At 42.7% G+C, this 27975-nt stretch overlaps 1 protein-coding gene across 1 annotated transcript in view; it reads right to left on the reverse strand.

Annotated features, from left to right (window-relative positions):
- LOC124619549 (cadherin-23-like) overlaps positions 1-27975 on the reverse strand; it is a 490213-nt gene that overhangs the window by 242786 nt on the left and 219452 nt on the right. Inside the window, exons 16-17 of the mRNA XM_047146019.1 lie at positions 17160-17313; positions 5192-5327 (exon numbers count right to left, since the gene is read on the reverse strand). Of these exons, the coding sequence (XP_047001975.1) occupies positions 5192-5327; positions 17160-17313 (290 nt within the window). The remainder of the gene's footprint in view (positions 1-5191; positions 5328-17159; positions 17314-27975) is intronic.

The following is a 27975-nucleotide window of genomic DNA, read 5'->3' on the forward strand; positions in this document are numbered from 1 at the left end:
TGCGACCGTAGCGGTTGCGCGGTTCCAGACTGAAGCGCCTAGAACCGCTCGGCCACACCGGCCGGCAGTACACAACAAATACTGGTAATTTGTGCATTGTTATTCAGAAGAAACTGTAACATGGTTGCAACAGAATGATCTTAGTTGTAACTACAATATTTATTATGCAGTATGTCTTAGAATACTGTCATAGTACACTGATATACATCAATATATTAAGAATACACTAAATAAACCAAGTCAGCAGCTCGTGGTCTCGCGGGAGCGTTCTCGGTTCCCGAGCCCGGAGTCCCGGGTTCGATTCCCGGCGGGGTCAAGGATTTTCTCTGCCTCGAGATGACTGGATGTTGTGTGTCTTTCATCATCATTTCATCCTAATTTACTCGCAAGTCGACGTAGTGGCGTTAAGAACTTGTGGAGCGGCGGCCTAATCGCCCCGCGAGGGGTCTCCCGGCCACCAAAGCCATACACTCATTATCATTCATTACTGGACCCTGAGTTACTTTCTCTGTATAGTGCCTGTATCTAACAACTGTCCCTATAAAGCAGGGTAGAGGTGTTTTACGGGTTGAATCAGTTTCCTTTGAAGCCAGTACATTATTACTATTTCAGGTCAAACGTCCTTCGTGATTCAACAGCGACAATTGTGCACTACTGTAGCTAGTATATGATACTTTGCAATACACAACCCATACATTGTCCACACATAATACCAAACACAACTATTCAGCTGCAGAGGCCGTAGTGTCATACAGTAGTCGTGTTAACCAGAGTTGTCAGTACATCTTCATAATACTCTACATACCTGCACGAGATTTAGTTAATTTATTTAATTCTTAATGCCTTCATTTTCCTACATTTCATTAGACAGTGAGAAAGATTCGTGAGCTTTGTTGTCGAAGCTGAGCTTCACAAGTTCGTCAGTGAAATAAAATGAAAATAGGGTCGTGTGGCATTGATGGCCGAGAGACCCTATCCGGGGAAGTTCGGCCGCCGGGTTGCAAGTCTTATATCATGTGACGTTTCGGCGATGATGAGATGATGACGTGGGCAACACAACTCCCAGTCCACGACCGAAGAAAATATCCAACCCGCTGCATTGCAGCACTCAGCTAAGCAGGAGGACTCGCAAGTGAAATTATAGGTGGTCTTGACATGTTGATTGTACGGGTTACATCTGTATTTCGAATAGCCCGTCGGACTAAATGCTACGTATGACTAATGCTCCAATTCTGTTCCTCGAGATTCCAGGATAAGGGTCCTTCCAGAAATGAATTAAAATATTGTTGGCTCCCCGTGGCGTTACCACCTGCCGAAAGAGACCTGTTTAGTACGAGTATGTACACCCTTCGAAACCTCACGGATAGCAGAGAGCGTTGCCGGAACGGTAGCTCAGCGTGTTCGGTCAGAGAGCTGGTTGGTCTCTGTAAAAAAAAAAAAAAACTGAGTGAAAGAATCAACAATGAACTTCAACAGCTGTCATGTTACCTCCGCTACAAAAAAGGAAAAAGGAGCGGCAACACGCTGCTTCCGGAAACTGGGAAGCTAGCCTGAACCGGGTCGAATCCGTCTCCCAGACTGACGACTAGCGCTGGTGAGTGAACCGACGAGACTGGAAGTGATTTTTAGGCGGTTTCCCTCATACCACCAGATGTGGTACCCACAGCCCGCCTCAGAGGCACACTACACAAACATTTAGAAAGCGTTCGCACTCTTGCACTTAGGATACATTCCAGATGCAAGGAAACGTGGTACACAGATTCCCTCCTGGGGGATGACTAAGAGACGGACGACCCTTGATGTTTAGTCTCTTCGAACGCATAATAATAATAATAATAATACTAAACAGCAACAGTATACCCTTAAGCCGTCGGCACACGGACCGTGCTGTCGAACGTTAACGTTGAGCGTGCCGAGGTCAACGTGCTGCTGAACGCTCAGGAACGATGCGACTTGTGCATACGGTACGTGGGCCCCAACGTGGTATACGCGATCGCGATGCACTCCAGAGGCAGTTGAGAGATGTTTCTAGTTCGTATATCGCACTGTTTACTCAACGGGCTCGCGTAAAATTCCCACGTTAGCTATTTTGAAACGCACATTTCCTCCATCGTCCATGAAAAGCAAAGTACCAAGTCAAATCAATAGGGAAACAGGTTTATAAAAGTTCCATTACAAACCGTGCGGTACAAATTTGGAATACTTCTCCACATAAGATAAACATTATCTCAGCATTCCCACATTTTAGTAAAACCTCAAGGTCAGTCTTACTTGATCACTGTTCCTTCCCAGTAGCAGAATCTTTGCAACATGTGAACTACGAAACGTGAAAGAAAAAGGAGCAAAATATCTTTATGCAAGTAGCGCAAGCTGTCCTGTAGATTAAGCCACTCGAACAAAGTCACCCCTCAAAAAAAGGTGAACTTACATTTACATGACATCAAATATTATAGTGTATACTTACATTAAACTAATAATACAGTATCAGAACCTAATAAAAACGCGAATGTTAGGGGAAAAAAAATTTGGATGTGGCAAGACGCGAACCCCCACCCCAACTACCTACTCAAGTCATGACAGTGACGCTGCTCATTATTCTACACCAACAACACAACCCTTATTTCTACACATCATATGTTACCCCTCTCTGAAAACCTTAATCGTGAATATGTTACTAATTGAAATTTAATTATAACAACTTGTACCAAGAACAATACGTTTTGGGTGGATCTTCAGTGTGTCCCTGCCTCCAAATAGCCTACTCTCATAATACGCAAGTTACAATAATTCTTTTGCCACGAATATGACGTTTCTCATTATTTTATTGGAACGAATCACACAGTTAACAACTGGTTTTCCAGTGATTATCAATTTGCTGGCGATCAGAAACGGCACATATACATATAGGCTTGAAATGAATGCCAATATGGCGCCTCACAACTCTGTACTGAAGGAAGACGGCGTGCGTGTGACGTAGGTGGCATTGTGCCATCTCATGGGTCAACACTCAGACGTATGCTCAGAATATCTGACATGCCAGATACTGCTCTGCACGTTCCGAAAGACTCCCGAACGTGCTGTTCCACGCTATGACGTCAGAAACTCGGCACGCTCAACGCTCAACGTTCGGATGCACGGTCCGTGTGCCGACGGCTTTAGGGAACGCAGTGAAACACGACCGTTTCTGTTAGTAAGCAATCATTCTTAAATGTATTTTCCAATTTGACAATTGTGTATCAGGAAGACATCAGCAGTGTAGCATTCCGGTGCACGACCTTCTTGTGTACCGTATTTGGGTGCTTCATTGTTTGCAGTCTTTGTTCCTAGCCTAATCTGGTTGTGTAGGACTAAGGTCGCCGCAGAGCGCAACTTTATGATTCGGTTGAAGAGAAAATTGAACATCAACGGTGTTTTTAAAATTTTATTTTTGTGGGGGTCAAAAACCTCAACGTGGTTTGAGATTGAAAACATGATCCACGTAGGCTGTAATCTATTTATCATCCGTGCAATTGGCCCATTTCAACCATGGATCATTTTCAATCACATATTTTAAGCTTCACACTTAAAATATGTGTTTGAAAATGGCCCATGGTTGAACAGGCCAATTGCACGGATACTACTTGAACCGTGTTTTCATTCTCAAATCAACGGTATTACACGCCTTCCATCCACAAGGAAATTTTGACACTTAAATCGACACACTGCCACTGCCGCTGATGGGCCAGACAGTTAATTTTTTGTAAGAGGTTAAAACGATCCATTATAAACAGATAATAGGTTCCGGGAGCAATAAGTTAATTTAATAGGTTCCACGTATTTCTCATTTGTGTAGCTTATGGATATCATTTTGAACTTTTATTTATTTAAGATTCTAAACATTGTAGGCAACCTAGTTTCAATAAATAAAATTTAAAAAGAGAACCTTTTGTACATGTTTATCTGTTAACCGAGTACGGCGACAATATTAAAAACTGATACATTTATTGTTGCGTATCTTCTCTACAAATGATTTCTCAGGTTGTCAAAATCCGTTTGTTACTTTCTTCTATTACAGAAAAAAAATCCACATAGAATAGCTAGACTTTTGCCATTTGTTCATTGTTGACAACCACGCGCTTGTTGGTACAAAAATTTTCTGTAGTATGTTACATTTACATAATACGCAAGTACAGGACTGCAGTCAGAGAACGAACGACACGCCAGGGTCTCATAAACGTGTCACGACCTCCGTTTTCAACAAGTGACTCCGCTTGCGCAGTGGAACGGAACAGCACACGGCAGTCCATCCCTGTTAATTATTACAGAAGGAATGAATATGTTCCAGCGACAAGTTAGCGAAATTACACCCGTTACAACTGTAGTATCATTGCCACAGATACTGCTACAACGCCGCGCCAACACAAGGCTGGCAGCCCGTCGTCTGCTGAGCACAGCGCTCTCTAGAGGGCTGTGCAACTCGACGGAACTGGAGTGTGCCTCGTTCACTTAGCCAGATTTCAACCTAGGCAGACGCACTTTCATAGTCGGCCCTCAGCCAGTTCCGTTTGCATTGGTTCTCTGAGGAGGGCCCATCAGGCTTAGTCCCTGAGAATATGTAGTGTTAGTTATAGCGATAGCTGCAGTCCTACAGACTACTGAAGATAAGTAATTTTCACTGTACTATGTGTTTCTTGAATAATAATCCTTCTCTCTAACAGTGTGCCGTGCTGCATATTATTGCAACCTGGACTCCTTCAACTCCTATCAACTCGGCCTCCTACTTATTTGCATTTAGTAACGAGCTGAAAACACCCACGCGTTTTGTGCCTCTAAACAGTGAGACACAATAAAAACTTAATAGAGCAGTGAGTAACAGTGTTATTTTAATACTTGTATTATGCTGACATGCAGTCATGTCTCAGACACGTGTCTGACAAATTCCAGCGATCTAAAACCTCTTCCACAGGCCAATTCAGAATTAATTAATTCCAAATAGTGTGTCAACACAGTAAGTGATTTAACATCTCCCCTCACATTTTTGCTGCGTCCGTTCTCACCCACCTTCTACTGTGCCCGAGCTCGTGGTCACCTCTGCCAGTCCATTTCTCTCGAAACAATGTTATATTAAACGAGGACACTTAATATTTCATTCCGCAGGCGTTGTAGTTGCACTTGAAAACTGTCTTAGCCCAATTTAGACTAGTAAACTCACCTGAGATGTCAGCATCGGTTGCGATGATCTGCAAGATTTCTGTGCCGTCATCGGTGCGTTCTGGGATGGACACAGCCGTATCGAAGTCTTCGAACACCGGTCCATTGTCATTGATGTCGATTACAGAAATTGATATCTGCAAACAAAACCACAGAGCCGTTTTCAAAACGCTGTCTACAACATGAATAGTGCAAACGAAAAGAAAGTTGTACACCTAGTGCTGCCATTTCCTAACTGAAGAATCTGAGATATGTCGTGAGTAGAATGAAATTACAACTTTATTTGATGTTCCTCTTGTTCATAGTCTGAACATGTCCAGACAAACGTCTCTTCTGGGTCACATACGCTTTACTTCCTTCTGCTTTTTGAAACAGGCACACTCCCCTCTTAGTCGGTACAGCGATAGCGGAGGTGATTACCTAATAACTTGTTCATTAATAACATTTGTGCTATGTTGATAGGACAGGTTTACATTTTGAAACAGGCTTATAGGATAAAAAGAATATAAGCGAAAAAAATCAGATCTGCCTAAATGAAATATAATTTACAGTAATAATGACCCTAGAATGCAAATCACTATGATTAAAAATCACAAGTGGTTGGTACTAATAAATATTCCTTAATTATTTAAGACATTAGTTATTGTATTTTGCTCTGAAATCAATCATTCAAAGAACTAATGAATATCCATTTTCAGACACTTATTTACAACCGTCTTCACGTGATATAATTTTGAAACTGAATTTCACAACTGTAGTTCCTCGGATGCCACTGAAAATCGATTCCTTTCTTTAAGTATCAAAAATAACGCAGTTTGTTTTATTTTTATCTCAGTCATTCTCAAAACAAGTGCGTAACTGTTGTAATTTATCCGAAACTTTTCATTTCCTTTCTCTCTCCTCGCCACTTTTCAACATGAGAAGTGATCTATGTTATTGCTTGTCAATATATTAACAATAAAATAAAACTGTGTACAGAAAACGAATTGCTTCTATGTTTACTCAAAGCTACCAAAGCAAAGACCCACTTACGTTGCTGAACCATGGCAGTCGATAGTTGGACATTCACGATCGTTGCCTTATACTCTGCGATCACAGTCTAGGCTCCCAAACCACAGGAACATTATTTACGCGAATCGCACGACTTGTGTATAGACTTCTAGCACAGTGGAAACCAAGCGTGAGCGGGGCACACCGTTGTGTTCGTAAGATCGCGCCCGAGTGTAGCTCGAGCCACGACTTCCTCGACGTGCGAGCCACCTGTCTCTCGACAAACGGACGCATTTAGTATAAGAACAATGTACGGACGTCTAGCTATCCGTCCCTTGACAGGAGCTGCCTTCTGTTGTCAGTTTCTAGAATTATTTCGAAAGAAACTTTAGCAAATATAACAGCTGCGAATGGCTGAGCTAATATCTACATCTACATTTAAATCTACACTCTGCAAACCACCGTGAGGTGCATATCACAGGATACGTCCCATTGTACCAGTTATTAGGCCTTCTTCCCGTTTCACTCACGTACGGAGGAGGGAAGAATGATTGTTAGAATGCCTCTGTGCGTGCAGCAATTATTCTAATCTTATCCTGACGATCCCTATCTGAACAATACGTAGGGGAAAATACTGCTTCAGTTGTAAATTACACTACTGGCCATTAAAATGCTACACCAAGAAGAAATGCAGATGACAAACGGGTATTCATTGGACAAATATATTATACTAGCACTGACATGTGATTACATTTTCACGCAATTTGGGTGCATAGATCTTGAGAAATCAGTACTCAGAAAATCCACCTCTGGCCGTAATAACGGCCTTGGTACGCCTGGGCATAGAGTCAAACAGAGCTTGGATGGCGTGTACAGGTACACCTGCCCATGCAGCTTCAACTCGATACCACAGTTCATCAAGAGTAGGGACTGGCATATTGTGACGAGCCAGTTGCTCGGCCACCACTGACCAGACATTTTCAATCGGTGAGAGACCTGGAGAATGTGCTAGCCAGGGCAGCAGTCGAACATTTCCTCTATCCAGAAAGGCCCGTACAGGACCTGCAACATGCGGTCGTGCATTATCCTGCTGAAATGTAGGGTTTCGAAGGGATCGAATGAAGGGTAGAGCCACGGGTCGTAACACATCTTAAGTGTAGCGTCCACTGTTCAAAGTGCCGTCAATGCGAACAAGAGGTGAGCGAGACGTGTAACCAATGGCAACCCTTACCACCACGCCGGGTGTTACGCCAGTATGACGATGACGAATACACGCTTCCAATGTGCGTTCATCGCGATGTCGCCAAACACGGATGCGACCATCATGATGCTGTAAACAGAACCTTGATTCATTCGAAAAAATGACGTTTTGCCATTCGTGCACCCAGGTTCGTCGTTGAGTACACCATCGTAGGCGCTCCTGTCTGTGATGCAGCGTCAAGGGTAACCGCAGCCATGGTCTCCGAGCTGATAGTCCATGCCGCTACAGACATAGTCGAACTGTTCGTGCAGATGGTTGTTGTCTTGCAAACGTTCCCATCTGTTGACTCAGGGATCTAGACGTGGCTGGACGATCCGTTACAGCCATGCGGATAAGATGCCTGTCATCTCGACTGCTATATTGATACGAGGCCGTTGGAATCCAGCACGGCGTTCCGTATTACCCTCCTGAACCCACCGATTCCATATTCTGCTAACAGTCATTGGATCTCGACCAACGCGAGCAGCAATGTCGCGATACGATAAACCGCAATCGCCATAGGCTACAATTCGACCTTTACCAAAGTCGGAAACGTGATGGTACGCATTTCTCCTCCTTACACGAGGCATCACAACAACGTTTCACCAGGCAACGCCGGTCAACTGCTGTTTGTGTCTGAGAAATCGGTTGGAAACATTCGTCATGTCAGCACGTAGTATGTGTCGCCACCGGCACCAACCTTGTGTGAATGCTCTGAAAAGCAAATCATTTGCATATCACAGCATCTTCTTTCGGTCGGTTAAATTTCGCGTCTGTAGCACGTCATCTTCGTGGTGTAGCAATTTTAATGGCCAGTAGTGTACTTTATTTTCACACGACCGGTTCCGGACTGTTACAAGCCCATCCAGGGGTGTCGTAGCTGTGGTGTGGTCCCCGAGCGCCGCGTGTACCAGGAGCGGTGAGGCAGCACACCGCTCCTTGTACACGCGGCGCTCGGGGACCACACCACAGCTACGACACCCCTGGATGGGCTTGTAACAGTCCGGAACCGGTCGTGTGAAAATAAAGTAATTTACAATTGAATGGGTATTTTCAGCCTCGGATATAATGCTCAGTTCGGAATGTTCTGCCAACAGGATTGTTTGATACGCAGGGGACTGTAGAATATTCCTTGAGTCATCATTTAAAACCGGTTCTTGAAACTTCGTTAAGAGACTTTCTCGGGATAGTTTACGTCTATCTTCAAGTGTCTCCCAATTCAATTCCTCTAGTATTTCTGTGGCACTCTCCCTCACATTATAGAAACCTGTGACTACTCGTGCTGCCCTTGTCTGTATTCGTTCAATATCCCCTGTTAATCCTATTTGGATCCCACACACCCATACACTTGAGCTATATTATGGAAGAGGTCTCACGAGTGGTTTGTAAACAATCTCCTTTGTAGAGTGTTGGTACACTATGTGATCAAAAGTATCCGGACACCACCAAAACCATACGTTTTTTATTTTAGGTGCATTGAACTGCCACCTACAGCCAGGTACTCCATATCTGCGACTTCAGTCGTCATTAGACATTGTGAGAGAACAGAATGGGGCGCTCTGCGGAACTCAAGGACTTCGCACATGGTCAGGTGATTGTGTGTCACTTGTGTCATACGTGTGTACGCGAGATTTCCACATTCCTAAACATCCCTAGGTCCACTGTTTCCGATGTGATAGTGAAGTGGAAACGTGAAAGGACACGTAAAGCACAAAAGCGTACGGGCCGACCTCGTCTGTTGACTGACAGGGACCGTCTACAGTTGAAGAGGCTCGTAATGTGTAATAGGCAGACATCTATCCACACCATCACACAGGAATTCCAAACTTCATCAGGGTCCACTGCAAGTACTATGTCAGTTAGGCGGAAGGTGAGTAAACTTGGATTTCATGGTCGAGCGGCTGCTTATAAGCCACACGTGCCTTGGTTGGTGTAAGGAGCGTAAACATTGGACGATTGAACAGTCGAAAACCGCTGTGCGGAGTGACGAATCACGGTACACAATGTGGCGATCCGATGGCAGGGCCTGGGTATGGCGAATGCCCAGTGAACGTCATCTGCCAGAGTGTGTAGTGGCAACAGTAAAATTCCGAGGCGGTCGTGTTACAGTGTGGTCGTATTTCCATGGAGGGGGCTTTCACCCCTTGTTGTTTTACGTGGCACTATCACAGCACAGGCCTACATTGATGTTTTAAGCACCTTCTTGCTTCCCATTGTTGAAGAACAATTCGGGGATAGCGACTGCATCTTTCTACACGATCGAGCACCTGTTCATAATGCACGGCCGGTGGCGGAGTGGTTACATCGCTGTAATGGAGTGGCCTGCACAGAGTCCTGCCCTGAATCCAATAGAACACCTTTGGAATGTTTTGGAACGCCGACTTCGTGCCGCCAGCCCGGGTGGCCGAGCGGTTCTAGGCGCTACAGTCTGGAACCGCGCGACCGCTACGTCGCAGGTTCGAATCCTGGCTCGAGCATGGACGTGTGTGATGTCCCTAGGTCAGTTAGGTTTAAGTAGTTCTAAGTTCTAGGGGACTGATGACCATAGATGTTAAGTCCCATAGTGCTCAGAGCCATTTTTTTGAATCATTTGACTTCGCGCCAGGCCTCACCGACCGACATCGATACGTCTCCTCAGTGCAGCAATCCGTGAAGAATGGGCTGCCATTCACCAAGAATCCTTCCAGCACGTGATTGAACGTATGCCTGTGAGAGATGAAGCTGTCATCAAGGCTAAGGTGGGCAAACAGCATATTTAATTCCAGCATTACCGATGGAGGACGCCGCGAACTTCTAAGTGATTTTCAGCCAGGTGTCCGGATACTTCCGATCACATTGTCTACTTCCTCAGTATTCTAAAATGAACCGAGGTCTACCATCTGCTTCATCCGCGACTGAGCCCCTGTGATCACTCCATTCGATATCCGTACAAAGTGTTACACCCAGGAATAGCATGAGTAGACGGATTCCAGCAATTACTCATTGATATTATGTCGCAGCTCGTAGTCTAATGGCTAGCGTTCCTGCCTCTGGATTACGGTGTCCCGGGTTCGATTCCTGACCGGGTCGGGGATTTTCTGCGCCCAGGGACTGGGTGTTTGTATTGTCCTCAACATTTCACTATCATTCGGAAAAGTGGCGACAATGGACAGGGAAAATGGTACAAATGGCTCTAAGCTCTATGGGACTTTATACGTATCTGAGGTCATCAGTCCTCTAGACTTAGAACTACTTAAACCTAACTAACCTAAGGACATCACATACATCCGTGCCTGAGGCAGGATTTGAACTGTGACCGTAGCAGAAGCGAGGTTCCGGACTGAAGCGACTAGAACCGCTCGGCCACAGAAGCCGGCGACAGTGAAAGGAGTGGAATTTGTACGGGCGCTGAAAACCACGCAGTTGAGCGCCCCACAAACCAAATTTCATCATCATTGATATTATAGTCATAGGGCACTACGTTTGTGATCTTGTTGACGAATTTGCCTTCATGTACTAGTTAGGCTTCGCAGTTAGTCGTGTGAGCAAAAAATTTTGGAAGCTCAAGGGGAGGAAATTGCTCAACTCACCCGCACTTTTACTTTGCGAGGATAATTATAATTTCCGTCATCATTATTTTACAATTAGTACTCTACAAAGGACTAAAGTAAACATGGCAAATAAATCTTGAATCTTGGTCTTTTTTCAGTACGTATTACTCTTGATGACAGATGAGTTACATATTCAGCAACACTTTAAATAACGGCAGAAATGGCCGGATTTCTAGGCTTAATATTCTTCTACATGACCAGTCTTCAAAGTGATAGAGTAGTGTTCCGCAAACAACGTGCTGGTGATTGTAATAGTTTCATGGAAGTTAAATGTTGTTTATTTACTCACTTTTACTGTTATACTTTGCGTATCGTAAGTTAATTGTATTCTCATCTGTAGTACTGCACTGTCTGTGCCGCTAGGGCGAAAGTACTTTGCAACACCGTATCTTTCGTGCAAGGCTGGTTGTAAGCAAGGGCGCCCATACGCGGGAGCAAGAGTGTTAAGATGTGGAATCAAAACATACTACACCTCCGCTACATACAGAAGTCCGATGGTTACCTCGAAGTAAAGTGTTACCGCGAATGTCTGAATTTAGGGACGAGGTTTTCACAATTTTCACTACTGAGGGGCGTGAGTATGCGGATTTATTTGCAGATGATAAATGAGTATAAAAGCTGGAATATCTTTCCGATATTACCGTACACTTAAATGAACTACACAGAAAAATGCAAAGTAGAAATGAAAATCTTCTGACTAGTATGGACAATTTTGGTTCAAATGGTTCAAATGGCTCTGAGCTCTATGCGACTCAACTTCTGAGGTCATCAGTCGCCTAGAACTTAGAACTAATTAAACCTAACTAACCTAAGGACATCACACACATCCATGCCCGAGGCAGGATTCGAACCTGCGACCGTAGCGATCGCTCGGTTCCAGACTGTAGCGCCTAGAACCGCACGGCCACTACGGCCGGCATGGACAACATTCAAGGATTTATTAATAAGTTGAATTTCTGGATACAGATGATTGAAAATGGATCCTGTGAGATGTTACCAACTATATGACCACTTACTGACGTTAATGAGGTGTTGGTGGACTTAATTAAAGAACATTTAGTACTCTTAGAGCAGAATTTCAAAAAACATTTTGGGGAGAGTGTTGAAGAAGTTGACAAGGTTCGTAATCCATTGATGGATTTGAAACGTCTTCTGAATAATTTAGATTTAGGCTTTGTAAGTAGGCTGTTTATGTTTTCTTATTGGCAACGTTACGTAGCGCTCTGTATGAAAATCACTGGCTGTGCTGTGTGCAGTCTGTGGCTAGTTTGCATTGTTGTCTGCCATTGTAGTGTTGGGCAGCTGGATGCGAACAGCGCGTAGCGTTGCGCAGTTGGAGGTGAGCCGCCAGCAGTGGTGGATGTGGGGAGAGAGATGGCGGAGTTTTGAAATTTGTAAGACTAGATGTCATGAACTGCTATGTATATTATGAGTTTTCAACACTATTAAGGTAAATACATTGTTTGTTCTCTATTAAAATCTTTCATTTGCTAACTATGCCTATCAGTATTTAGTGCCTTCCGTAGTTTGAATCTTTTATTTAGCTGGCAGCAGTGGCGCTCGCTGTATTGCAGTAGTTCGAGTAACGAAGATTTTTGTGAGGTAAGTGATTTGTGAAAGGTATAGGTTAATGTTAGTCAGGGCCATTCTTTTGCAGGGATTATTGAAAGTCAGATTGCGTTGCGCTAAAAATATTGTGTGTCAGTTTAAGCACAGTCTTGTATAATTGTTCAAAGGCGACGTTTCATCTTACGGAACGAAGTGACCGATTTGAAAGCAAACAGAAACCGAAATCAAAATTTTTCGAAATGCCTTTGCATCCATTTTGGTTTTCAATAAGCAATGAATATCCAGCTATCTCCGAGATGGCAGTTAATATGTCATTGCCATTTATTTTTTTTACCAATTAACAATCACACATATTTGTGTAGACTGGCCATCTCGACGTTGACTGAAATTGAAACACCAAACAGCGGTAGATCAAAATCCGTCGAGGAAGAAATGAGCCTTGCTATGCAACGATTCTAACACAAATCAGCAGCCTGTGTGCAGCTAAGCAGGCACAAGTATCCCGCTGAAGGTAAGAGTAGAGTTATTTACTTTAAAAATACGTATGAAAATGTCTAATTGCTATTGTGAATTAAAGTTAATAAGGTAGTAATAAATGCATGAGTCTATCCCTGTTTTATAATAGTAACAATAATACTTATTTTGAGTGATCAATCTTCTGATTGGTTTGACGCGGCCTGTCACGAACTGCTCTCCTGCGCCAACCTCTTCATTGAGAGTAGCACGTGCAACTTACGTCCTCAATCACTTGCGGTATGTATTCCAATCTGTGTCTTCCTCTACAGTTTTCACCCTCTTCAGCTCCCTCTACTACCATAGAAGTTATTGCCTGATGTCTTAATAGATATGCCATCATTCTGTCTCTCCCTCTTGTCAGTGTTTTCCACATATTCCTTTTTACTCCGATTCTGCGCGAACCTCCTCATTCCTTATCAGTTCATCTAATTTACAACATTTGTCTGTAGCATCACATCTCAAATGCTTCGATGTTCTTCTGTTCTGGTTTTCCCAAAGTCCGTGTTTCATTACCATATAATGCTGTGCTCCAAACGTACATTCCCAGAAATTTCTTCCTCAAATTAAGGCCCATGTTTGATACTGTAGAATTCTATTGGCCAGGAATGCCGTTTCTGCCAGTGCTAGTCTGCTTTTTATGTCCTCCTTGCTCTGTCCGTCATTGGTTATTTTGCTGCCTAGGGTAGTACAATTCCTTAACTTTATCTACTTCGTGACCGTCAATCCTGATGTTAAGTTTCTCGCTGTTCTCAAGTCTGCTACTTCTCTTTACTTCCGTCTTTCTTTGATTTACTCTCAATCCATATTGTGTACGCATTAGACTCTTCATTCCATTCAGCAGATCATGTAATTCTTCTTCACTTTCGCTGATGATAGAAATGTCATCACCGAATCGTATCATTGATATCCTTTCACCTTGTATTTTTATTCCACTCCTGATCCTTTCTTTTATTTAAATTATTGCCCTTCGATTGTACAGATTGAACAGTAGGAGCGAAAGGGTATTACACCCTTCTTAATCCGAGCTTTTCGTTCTTGGTCTTCCACTCTTATTATTCTCTCTTGGCTCTTGTACATGTTGCATATTACACGTCTGTTCCTGTAGCTTACACCTATTTTCCTCAAATTTCGAACATCTTGGACCATTTTACATGCTCGAACGCATTTTACAGGTCGACAAATCCTATGAACGTGTCTTGATTTTTCTTTAGTCTTCTTCCATTATTAACCGCAACGTCAGAATTGCCTCTCTGGTGCCTTTACCTTTCCTAAAATTCAAACTGATCGTCGTCTAACACATCCTCAATTTTCTTTGCCGTTCTTCTGTATATTATTCTTGTCAGCAACTTGGATGTATGAGTTGTTAAGCTGACTGTGCGATAATTCTCGCACTTTTCAGCTCTTACAGTAATCGGAATTGTGTGGATGATATTTTTCCGAAAATCGGATGGTATGTCGCCAGACTCATACATTCTTCACACCAACGTTAACAGTCGTTTTGTTGCTACATCCCAATACGATTTTAGAAATTCTGGTGGAATGTTATCTATCCCTTTCTGCCTTATTTGATCTTAAGTCTTCCAAAGCTCTTTTAATTTCTGATTTTAATACTGGATCCCCTATCTCTTCCCTATCGACACCTGTTCCTCCTACTGTCACAGTGGACAAATTGTCTCCCTCATAGTGGCCATCAGTGCACTCTTTCCATCTATCCACTGTCTGCTCTGCGTTTAACAATGGTATTCCCATTGCACTCTTAATGTTACCACCCTTGCTCTTGGTTTCACTGAAGGTTACTTTGACTTTGCTGTATGCTGAGTCAGTCCTTCCGACAATCATTCTTTTTTCGGTTTCTTCACATATTTCATGCAGCCATTTCGTCTTAACTTCCCTGCTTTTCCTAATTATTTCATTCGCAAACGACTCGTCTTTCTGTATGACTGAATTTCCATGAGCATTTTTATAGTTCCTTCTTTCACCGATCAACTGAGGTATTTCTTCTGTTATCCATATTTTTTCGCAGGTATCTTCTTTGTAATCTATGTTATTCTTTCCAACTTCCCTGGTTGCCCTTTTTAGAGATGTCCGTTCCCCTTCAGCTGTACTGCCTTACTGAGCTTTTCCTTATTTCGATATCTATAGCCTTAGAGAACTTCAAGCGTACGTCGTCAATCCTTAATACTTCCGTATTCCACTACTTTGCGTATTGAGTCTCCCTGGCTAATCTCTTAAGCTTCAGCCCACTCTCCATCACAACTACATTGTGATCTTATATCTGCTCCTGGGCACGCCTTACAATCCAGTATCTGATGTCGGAGTCTCCGCCTGACTATGATGTAATCTAACTTCAATCTTCCCTTATCTCCTGGCCTTTTCCAAGTATCCCTCCTCATCCTATGATTTTAGAGAAAAGTATTCGCTATGACTAGCTGAAGTTCGTTACAAAACTCAATTAGTCTTTCTCCTCTCTCTTTCCTAGTACCAAGCCCACATTCTCCTAACCCTTTCTTCTGCCCCTTCTTCTACAACATTCCAGCCCCTCATGACTACTATATTTTCATCTTCTTTTACGTACCGTGTTACCTATTCAGTACCCTCATATAGTTTCTCTATCTCTTCATCTTTAGCTTGTGACGTCGTCATGTATACTTGAACTAGTGTTGTCGATGTTGGTTTGCTGTCGATTCGGATGAGAACAACCCTATCACTGAACTGTTCACAGTAACAAACTCTCTGCCCTACCTTCCTATTCATAACGAAGTCTATTCCCGTTATATAATTTTGTGCTGCTGTTGATATTATTCGATACTGCTCTGGCCAGAAATCCTTGTGTTCCTTCCATTTCACTTCACTGACCCGTACTACATCTAGATTGAACCTTTGTATTTCCCTTTTCAGATTTCCTAGCTTCCCTACCATGTTCAAGCTTCTGACATTCCACGCTCCGACTCATAGAACATTGTTATTTCGTTGGGTATTTAATCTTTTCCTCATACTTATCTACCCCTTGGCAGTCCTTTCCCAGAGATCAGATTGGGGGACTATTCCAGAATCTTTAGCCAGTGGATAGGTCATCAAGAATTTTTTCAATTACAGACCACATGCCCCGTGGATACACATTATATGTCTTTAATGCAGTGGTTTCTATTGCCTTCTGCGTTATCATGCCGTTGATCATTCCCGATTCTTCCTCCTTTAGGGACACTGTCCCACCCCGAGGGTAAGACAGTGCCCTAAACCTCTGTCGCTACTCCGCCCTCTTACGTTACATAACGACCTAAGAATTCGTAGTTATATTAGGATTCTCACAGTTCTGAGGGGAAAGATATTATGATGTGCTGTGTTGAGTCTAGGAGCGTCTGGACGTAACGTGAATAACAAAAGCTTGTGGAACACTACTCTTGAGCAATATGCTTTTGGAAACGTATTAAAGACTTTCCGAATCCATTTTACCCAGAATCTGGATACGGACTTCCGCTAAGCAACTCCCTGTATTTAAAGTCTTTAATTGTATGCAGTTATACCTCATGATAGTTTTCTAGGTCAGCCTTACACTCATTATTTCGTCGTCTTGATAATTCATTTCTCGGAATCAAACAAAGGACTTTCTCAATCTCTCTCTCCCTCTTTCTTTCCCAATCAGTCACTCATACCCACTTAGTTATACATACAGACACACACACACACACACAGGCCGGCCGCTGTGGCCGAGCGGTTCATGGCGCTTCAGTCTAGAACCGCGCTGCTGCTACGGTCGCAGGTTCGAATCCTGCCTCGGGCGTGGATGTGTGTGATGTCCTTACGTTAGTTAGGTTTAAGTAGTTCTAAGTCTAGGGGACTGATGACCCCAGATGACAAGTCCCATAGCGCTTAGAGCCATTTGAACCATTTGAACCCCCCCCCCCCCCCCCCCCCCGCACAAACACACACTTTTATATGGTTGTATAAATACGATTTTATATACAATTTGTTCGTATGTGTTATGGAAATCCAATCTGATCTTATCAAAAGTATACAAGGGAGATTCCTGATAGGTCATCCATTCGGAGTATATCTATACTTACTGTCTTTGTGGTGTCGAGCTCTCCGTCACTGGCTTTGACGACCAATGAAATGGTGGCGTAACCCTCCTTGTCGCAATCTATCTTCTTGATTGTCCGGATTTCACCCGTCGCACTGTTTATAGTGACATAACCGTTGTACATCTCCAGCTCACCGCTGTTAATAGACACAGAAACATAAAAAGTGAGTGATGTGAACGCACCATTGAACTCCTTAAAAAGAACAAGGAGAGAAACAGGCGATTAGTTAAGCAGGATATGTGCGTTTAATGCAGATAAATAAAAATTCAAATGCATAATTCATTATTAAAATCTAACCATAGGGCTCCACGTAAATTTACCTGACGGTTGGGGGGAGGGGCGAGGGAAGGGATGAGAAGGACGGGGGAGGAATTCTAAAAATGCCATTTTTATATTACTGTGAGTTTGAAGTCTTATCCTGCACCATGAAGTGAATTTTACAGTAGTTACACGATATTCATGACATCCTAAATGAGTGACAGTTATTAATTCAGTCTCTAGTGTAGGTAGATTATTACGAAACATAAAATATGCAGATTAATCATCAGTACGTACTAACAGTAAGTAAATATTTTTATGGTAATAATACGATTACAGATCTCACCAGTTTTAATCAAACTTTGTGTGAGTTTACATCGTTGTTACATATTTTTTACTTTATTAAATCCAGCAGCAACCTAGTGAAATGATTGACAGATTAAGACAAAACGTAGAAAATCTTCACGACGCATGTTTTTATACGTGTATCAAAAATGTTAAGTTCACACTGGAAATTAAAAGACAGAATTAGAAGCCAAAGCAACTGCAATAATTTTAATAGACACAAAAAAATAACTGGTCAGAAATTGCCATTGGCCAGAACTTCTCAGAAATGGAGAAGTAGGAAATAAGCGTAGAAACTTTGATGCCCTCTACAGGGTGTTCACAAATACTTCTAAGAACCTTGAGAATCTATTGCTTACACCTAAACAGGAAAAAAGTGTAAACTGCCTTCACGTCTGGAATAACGAAAGTTAAAACAGCAATGTCTTCAAGGAAAAAAATCAACAGCTCAAGTTCATAATTATCGAATAAAATTTATTTTGTGATAATGTCGATACAAGTTAACCCGCTGATCTGTGGCGTAGGGGGTGTGGGGAGGGAGCTTGGGGGAGCCACCCCATGTGGCACAGACGTGGGGAGCGACTGTGAGCGGCCAAGCCGATTAATCCTGTCTGTGTGGTCATTACATCAGATAACTGTATTGTGGTCGGGACAATACAGAGACTTACGCGGAATTTCAAGGCCACTGGACAACTGGGTTCAGAGTAGACTTGTAAGGTCTGACCTGAACAAATATACGACAAACTAGGACTACTAGAGCTCTAAGGGTTATCTTGAGCCCGAAAAGGAAAAAGATTCGTTCTACTGTCAGCGGCAACATTTACTAAAGAGATTGTTAGCACTACGATTTTTCAATAGGCAGCAGCAGCGTTTTTAGTACAGATAGACCTGTTAGTTCATACACTGGCCTCAAGAGGCTCTGTTCTGGCTCTTCTTTTACAGTGAAAAGTTATTCTTTCGTTTACTCCTCAGCTTCCGTCTATACATGCACCATCATACGATACAATTGTTGGTGTTTTGGTTTTCTTCAAATTTTACACCTTTGATAATTTTATCCATAGTCTAATGTCTTTACAAAGTCAACCACAAATATGTTGATTTAAGAACTTAACAACGTAACGTGCAAAAGTGGACTTTGTTAGCCCAATGCTTTTTTCATGTGATTTTGACTCGAGTGACCCTGAATGACATATCTAACCTTCAAATGCGATATAGCTATGGGCTCGAGTTGACCATAAAATAGACTCATTTGCAAAACTACATTGCTATTTATAAAATTTAGTTTATTCAAGGGTTTGCGAGTAATTGTCAAGTGGAAGACAAGTATTCTCTAACCGAAAGGATGAAGTCCACCGATAATGTCTGTCCCTTCGGTTAGCAACATGCCACGCTGACCGCGTAGTTACCATGACGGACCAGTTCCGTCCTTGATTTACTCCATCAACTTATCATTCTCTCGTTCTGCCCCCGCTGCTTCTCGTTCTCTAGTTGTTGTTGTTGTTGCTGTTGTTGTTGTCCACGTGTTTACTCTCAGGGGACTAGCTGTGGCGCGGTCGGCAATCGCCTTGTTCTACTATCTATTATTCTCGATCTTGTCTGATTTCCAGCCACTATAGAATCTTCTCTAGATTTCAGTGAAACAAAAAATAAAGCAGCCAAAGATATTAGTGAGATGATACTAAGTGACCTCGACGTTACGGATTTGATATTATGAACAGCAGAAGTCAAGTATACGATAATGCCGCTACAATGACTGCAAGACAGACAGGTGTATGACAACGGATAAAATATACACTACTGGCCATTAAAATTGCTACACCGACAAAAAATGCAGATGATAAACGGGTATTCATTGGTCAAATATTTTATACTCAATTTGGGTGCATAGATCCTGAGAAGTCAGTACCCAGAACAACCACCTCTGATCGTAATAACGGCCTTGATACGCCTGGGCATAGAGTCAAACAGAGCTTGGATGGCGTGTACAGGTACAGCTGCCCATGCAGCTTCAACACGATACCACAGTTCATCAAGAGTAGTGACTGGCGTATTGTGACGAGCCAGTTGCTCGGCCACCATTGACCAGACGTTTTCAGCTGGTGAGAGATCAGGAGAATGTGCTAGCCAGGGCAGCAGTCGAACATTTCCTCTAGCCAGAAAGGCCCGTACAGGACCTGCAACATGCGGTCGTGCATTATCCTGCTGAAATGTAGGGTTTCGAAGGGATCGAATGAAGGGTAGAGCCACGGGTCGTAACACATCTTAAATGTAACGTCCACTGTTCAAAGCGCCGTCAATGCGAACAAGAGGTGACCGAGACGTGTAACCAATGGCACCCATACCATCACGCCAGGTGATAAGCCACTATGGCGATGACGAATACACGGTTCCAATGTGCGTTCACCGCGATGTCGCCAAACACGGATGCGACCATCATGATGCTGTAAACAGAACCTGGATTCATCCGAAAAATGACGTTTTGCCATTCGTGCACCCAGGTTCGTCGTTGAGTACACCATCGTAGGCGGTCCTGTCTGTGATGCAGCGTCAAGGATAACCGCAGCCATGTCTCCGAGCTGATAGTCCATGCGGCTGCAAACGTCGTCAGACTGTTCGTGCAGATGGTTGTTATCTTGCAAACGTCCCCAACTGTTGACTCAGGGATCGAGACGTGGCTGCACGATTCGTTTCAGCCATGCGGATAAGATGCCTGTCATCTCGACTGCTAGTGATACGAGGCCGTTGGGATCTAGCACGGCGTTCCGTATTACCCTCCTGAACCAACAGATTCCATATTCTGCCAGCAGTCATTGGATCTCGACCAGCGCGAGCAGCAATGTCGCGATACGATAAACCACAATCGCGATAGGCTACAATCCGACCTTTATCAAAGTCGGAAACGTGATGGTACGCATTTCTCCTCTTTACACGAGGCATCACAACAACATTTCACCATGCAACGGCGGTCAACCGCTGTTTGTGTATGAGAAATCGGCTGGAAACTTTCGTCATGTCAGCACATTGTATGAGCCGTCACCGGCGCCAACCTTGTGTGAATGCTCTGAAAAGCTAATCATTTGCATATCACAGCAGCTTCTTCCTGTCTGTTAAATTTCACTTCCGTAGCACGTCATCTTCGTGATGTAGCAATTTTAATGGCCAGTAGTGTATTAGCCTAATGCCGAAATTATGACCTACTCAAACAATTTATTGAAACTAGTTTTCCTGCATGCAGATTCGATGGAGGTGATTTCAGTGACTTTCCTCGGCACACTGGAACATTATTCTGATTTCTTTTCTATGTCTAGGCAACGGCCTTGCCGCAGTGGATACACCGGTTCCCGTGAGATCACCGAAGTTAAGCGCAGTGGGGCGTGGCCGGCACTTGGATGGGTGATCATCCAGCCGCCAGCGCTGTTGCCATTTTTCGGGGTGCACTCAGCCTCGTGGTGCCAATTGAGGAGCTACTCGACCGAACAGTAGCGGCTCCGGTCGAAGAAAACCCTCATAACGACTGGGAGAGCGGTGTGCTGACCACACTCCCCTCCTACCTGCATCCTCAACTGAGGATGACACCGCGGTCGGATGGTCCCGATGGGCCTGACGACGGGGTGCTTTTCTACGTCTACACACGGATGGAAGGTCCTGATTGATTACTGCTACAGGCAATGGTTTGGAAATGATGCAGGACACACAATGGAACGCAGGAGGCAGTGCAGTAAACATAACGTGAACTCATTGAAAAGAAATTTTGACAACGCTAACATATAGAGACGAATGCTTGACCACCCGGATGGACGCATGGACTTTGTAAGTGGCGATGCAGTCATTTTTGTTTCTGTGTTTCGTGGGTCTACGGCAACTGGTACTGCGTGAAGTGAATGATGCACACAATTCTTTGCAAATGGAGAAATCTAGTGTCCAGAAAATAAGCGTCTTACGGTTGGCATTGGAAGAGAAGCTAGAGGAATTTTTATCCGAGGCATTAAGCCACGGTAAAAGCTTGTGTGAAGAACCTGGCATTTCTATTGAACTTCCACGACAAATTAGGAGGCACATGTCTGGCAAAAAAAAGTGAGATGCTTATCGTATGAAGGCGATTTAAAATGAAAAAAAATTTTCTTCATTAGATAAAGAACTGCTGAAATTCGAGAAAGGTTCCGGCAGCTGCCAAATTTGACTGAAAAATATGCCTTCCTAAGGCCTGAAATAATACTGGATGTCGACGATAAGGGTAGCAACTTCGACTAAGCCCCTCAAAATATCGACAAAGAAGAATTTATGCTTCAAAGCGTGCGTCTACGAACTTTTTAGCTGCAACAGACATGAAAGAACTTAGGGCCTACTGATTCTTGTATGACCATCCTTCTGACCGAGGGTTTGAGGGACTTCGGGCATTCACTTATGTAATAAAATAGAACACCTGCATCCGTTCTTTCCATGTTATTTATTATATGACTGCCAGTTTCGGCGATTCAATGCACCATTTTTAGGTCTTTACTGACGCTGAGGGAGTTAACTCCAATCATATAAATGATTCCATCAGTGGCCAATATCTATGAACTGGTTTCCGTAGACTGTAACAAAGATGTTGTGCCTCCAACCATCAACTACCATTGTTACAGTCTACAGAAACCAGTCCATGGATGTTAACCACTGATGGTATCCTGTATACGATTGGAGTTAACCAACTCGGCGTCAGTTACGGCCTGAACATACTGTACTGAATCAACGAAACTGGTATCCATATAATAAATAACATCTAAAAGACGGCTATACATGCTCCATTTTATTACTTATTGCTTCTGGCCCACTGGGTTTATTGAAGTTTATTTTTGAGTCCAAACTTGAGAAAGGATTACCTAATACAGTCGTAAGGCTGAGAATATTCCTTACAGTTGCCATAATTAATGTCAGTTGTGAGAGAAGCTTCTCTAAATTGAAACCAATGAAAAATGGTATTGTATTGTATTGTGGTGTATGTTAACCAGGGTCCTAGAAACGACGGAGAGGCTCCGTCCCCGCCGCAGCCGCAGTGATCCGCAACCCCACGACGACTACCGCAGTCCACTTCACCCCTCCGCCGCCCCACACCGAACACAGGGTTAATGTGCGGTTCGGCCCCCGGTGTACCCCCCAGGGAACGTCTCACACCAGATGAGTTTAATCCCTATGTTTGCGTGGTAGAGTAATGGTGGTGTACACGTACGTGGAGAACTTGTTTGCGCAGCAATCGCCGACATAGTGTAACTGAGGCGGAATAAGGGGAACCAGCCCGCATTCGCCGAGGCAGATGGAAAACCGCCTAGAAACCATCAACAGATCTCGACCTCGACCTTGACACAAATCCGCGTGAAAAATGGTATAAGATGTGCAATGTTCTCGTTGAGATTAACAAATCTGGCAAGTTTGGCAATCGAACATGAAGTAAAAATTGACATTGACGAGTGTCTTAAATAGTTTGCGTTGTAAGAAACACACATAACAAAATTTTAATTTAAGAAAGATGTTTCATTTTGAATCTGTCTCAAATAGTGACATGGTATCATAGATTTTTTTTCCCTTCCCAATTCATCGCATACATTTTCAGTCAGTGGAAGGTAAGTTAGTGCTTCCGTGAACTTCGAAACTCCTTGCGGATCCTCAATATGTTTGGAGTGATTACTGTATTTGAGGTTCATTCGTGAATAAGTTTTAGAATTTACAAGGTGAGGTCGTGCGACCTCATTTCACGCGCCGTTTCAGTAAGGGAAAACATGAAGACACTTAATGGATTTACCAGTAAATTAAGATCTGTGATTATAATGTTATTCTTGCATTCAGTTAAATATATCTCCAAGCTCCGCTTATATTTTTCGTTGCTCTATGAAATATCTTCTTACTTCTGACTATGTGAATAAAATCGAAGGCAGATCGTGTAATATTCATATTTGGATCAAAATCTTGTGTGAAAAGGGGAGTGTCTTCAGGACATTTTTACTGAGATCATACTAGTTATATACCCATTTTAGTTCAAAAAGGAGTAGGAGGCTTTGCGAAAGACAGACTGGAAAGATGTATTCAACACATTTGGTGTCAATGGAAAATGTGTTGTACTCTGTAATATGGCACACAGCTCCTTGTAAAAGCATTCTGAAACAAGTTTCATAAAGTTTATTCGGTTTGCTATTATTTTTTGCAAGTAATAGTCAACACAAGAAGATCAACGCTATCGCTTCTAATAACAGGAATTCAGTTTCTATGTCCGTGCTTAAATACACAGTGACATTCTAAATAATGGTTGAAATTGGCTGCTTAGTCGCTTATGTGTGATAGGGTTAAGGAAACAAGGAAAGGACCGAATGCAGGCAATATTGCTGGCGTTCGTGTGTATGCGTGCGGGAGGTAGGGGGGAGGGGAGCGGTAACAGATTATTTCTATAAAGCAGAAGGATGTTACAAATAATAAAACATCATTAGGTACTTTTACGTAAAGTGCTCTTAATTTCGATGTCAATAGAACAATTTCATTCGATTTCATTTTTCTCTGTCTGACAAGATGCCTAGGACATTAGATGTGAACGAATCCCAAAACGTGGTGAAGTTGTGATGTGTATTTTTCCGTTTTCGCGAAGTCTGTGAGAACGTCCGTTGCCTTCGTCCCTATGCTCCAGGTGACGTGAGGCGGACTCTGTTTCGTTACGCAAAGCAATCTTGACTATATCTCAATCACTAAAGGAAAAGTTAAGTACATTTTTACCTACGACTCTATAAATACTTTATATTTCGTCACAAGTAGAATGCCACCGATTTAGTCCTAACTATAGATAAGTCTATTTTCTCAGTCACATGCGTACTCTGACTATCACCTCTACAACTTAACACATGGCTACCACCGAAGGATATCGACATGCTTAAGTTAGTACTTAATCACCCAACCTGGAAAACCAAAGCTGCCAGAAATAAATCTACCACTTGTTTCACGTACTCCGCAATATCTCTTCCATTATCCTAGACTCCGTAAGCGTTTGTTATTAGGCCCTCTAAATCTCTAGTCTGGAGGAAATTCAATTTGTATTATATGTGTCAGTCAACAAGTATTGTGGTAACACACTGACTGGCTTCTGCCCCAGTATAAGCATCTCCGTTGGCTCCTTCCCTTCTTCCGTTACTAGTACTTTCGTTTGTGCTACTAGCACTTTGGTCCTGGCATGACTGCTCGTACTATTATTTTCATCCTGACGTTACGAACACTGTATATGTGAGAGGTTGAATTCTCTTGAGCCCAACAAAGCCTAGTTTGACTAAATTCTGATTTTCTGTTAGTGGTAACAAGTGGACAAAATGTAGCATGCCTGTCCATAAGCAAACTGGACGTATTCGTGTAATGGGCTGTGTAAATGCCTACTTATTATTATTATTTGCTTAATTTAGGGTAAAAGTACTCCCAAAACTTACATCAGAACATCATAATTTATTGCTGTGGAAGTGTATTCCCTGTATCTCCAAATGTTACAAATTATTTTCTTCTTAATGCATGAATATATGTAATTTATTTGTTCATCTACTTCTACATCTACATCCATACTCCGCAAGCCACCTGACGGTGTGTGGCGGAGGGTACCTTGAGTACCTCTATCGGTTCTCCCTTCTGTTCCAGTCTCGTATTGTTCGTGGAAAGAAAGATTGTCGGTATGCCTCTGCGTGGGCTCTAATCTCTCAGATTTTATCCTCATGGTCTCTTCGCGAGATATACGTAGGAGGGAGCAATATACTGCTTGACTCCTCGGTGAAGGTATGTTCTCGAAACTCCAACAAAAGCCCGTACCGAGCTACTGACCGTCTCTCTTGCAGAGTCTTCCACTGGAATTTATCTATCATCTCCGTAACGCTTTCGCGATTACTAAATGATCTTGTAACGAAGCGCGCTGCTCTCCGTTGGATCTTCTCTATCTCTTCTATCAACCCTATCTGGTACGGATCCCACACCGGTGAGCAGTATTCAAGCAGTGGGCGAACTTTCTCAGAAAATTATTTTGAACAATTAGTTCATGAGCCCACTCGAAGCGTAAATGGTTGCGAAAGCATACTTGACCTTTTAGCAACAAATAATCCAGGACAAGTAGTGAGTGTTGTGACGAATACAGGGATTAGCGACCACAAGGCAGTTGCTGCTAGGCTGAATATTGTAACACCTACAACCATCAAAAAGAAACGTAAAGTATATCTATTTAAAAAAGCTGATAAAATGATCTTAACGCCTTTTTAAGAGGCAGTCTTCACTCCTTCCGATCTGATCATGTAAGTGTAGAAAAGTTATGGAATGTTTTCAAAGAGATAGTATCAACAGCAACTGAGAGATATATACCACATAAATTGATAAGTGATGGCACTGATCCTCCATGGTACACAAAACGGGTCAGATCGTTGTTGTAGAAGCAACGAAAAAAGCAGGCAAAATTTGAAAGAACGCAAAATCCCCAAGATTGGCAGTTTTACAGAAGTTTGAAAAAGGCACGTACTTCAATGCGAGATGCTTTTAATAATTTCCACAACGAACTTATGTCTCGAAATCTGGCAGAAAACGCAAAGAGATTCTGGTAGTACATAAAGCACACCAGTGGCAAGACGCAATCAATACCTTCAATGCGCGATAACAACGGTGAAGTCACTGATGACAGTGCTACTAAAGCAGAGTTATTAAACACGGTTTTCCGAAACTCCATCACCAAAGAAGACGAAGTAAATATTCCTGAATTCCAATCAAGAACAACTCCAAGATGAGAAACATAGAAGTAGATATCCTCAGTGTAACAAAGCAGCTTAAATCACTTAATAAAGGCAAGGCCTCCGGTCCAGATTGTATACCAGTCAGGTTCCTCTCAGAGTTTGCTGATAAAATAGCTCCATATTTAGCAGTTATATACAACCACTCGTTCACAGAAAGATCCGTACCTAAAGACTGGTAATCCGCTGAATTACGGGCCTATATCACTAACGTCGATTTGCTGTAGGGTTTTAGAACATATACTGTATTCGAACATTATGAACCACCTCGAAGAAAACTTATTGACATATAGTCAGCACGGATTCAGAAAATATCGTTCTGTGAAACACAACTAGCTCTTTATACTCATGAAGTAATAAGTGTTATCGACAGGGGATGTCAAATTGATTCCATATTTTTAGATTTCCAGAAGGCTTCCAGTTACTGACCTGTTATAATGTAGCTAAATGATAAAGGATCTTTCTTTATATGTATTCGCAGCACATTACACTTGTCTACATTGAGATTCAAGTGCCATTCCCTGCACCATGGTCAATTCGTTGCAGATCCTCCTGCATTTCAGTACAATTTTCCATTGTTACAACCTCTCGATATACTACAAAGCCTCAGTGGACTTCTGATGTTATCCAAAAGGTCATTTATATACAGGGTGGCTCACTGATCGTGACTGGGCCAAATATCTCACGAAATAAGCGTCAAACGAAAAAACTACAAAGAACGAAACTTGTCTAGCTTGAAGGGGGAAACCAGATGGAGCTATGGTTGGCCCGCTAGATGGCGCTGCCATAGGTCAAACGGATATCAACTGCGTTTATTTAAATATGAACCCCTATTTTTTATTACATATAGGTAAAGAAATACGAATGTTTTAGTTGAACCACTGTTTTCGCTTTGTGATAGATGGCGCTGTAATACTCGCAAACAGATGGTTCACAATTTTAGACGAACAGTTGGTAACAGGTAGGTTTTTTAAATTAAAATACAGAACGTAGGTACGTTTGAACATTTTATTTCGGTTGTTCCAAAGAGATATGTACCTTTGTGAACTTCTCATTTCTGAGAACGCATGCTGTTACAGAGTGATTCCTGTAAACACGACATTAAGGCAATAAATGCTCCAAATGAGGTCCGTCAACCTCAATGCATTTGGCAATACGTGTAACGACATTCCTCTCAACAGCGATTAGTTCGCCTTCCGTAATGTTCGCACATGCATTGACAATGCGCACCATACATTATCCCACCAAGGTCGCTGATGTTCATCTACATCTACATCTACATCGATACTCTGCAAATCACATTTAAGTGCCTGGCAGAGGGGTCATCGAACCACTTTCACAATTCTCTATTATTCAAATCTCGTATAGCGTGCGGGAAGAATGAAACCTGTATCTTTCCGCACGAGCTCTGATTTCCCTTATTTTATCTT

This window comes from Schistocerca americana, chromosome 6 (assembly GCF_021461395.2).
Source record: "Schistocerca americana isolate TAMUIC-IGC-003095 chromosome 6, iqSchAmer2.1, whole genome shotgun sequence".
In the NCBI taxonomy this organism is placed as follows: Eukaryota; Metazoa; Arthropoda; class Insecta; order Orthoptera; family Acrididae; genus Schistocerca; species Schistocerca americana.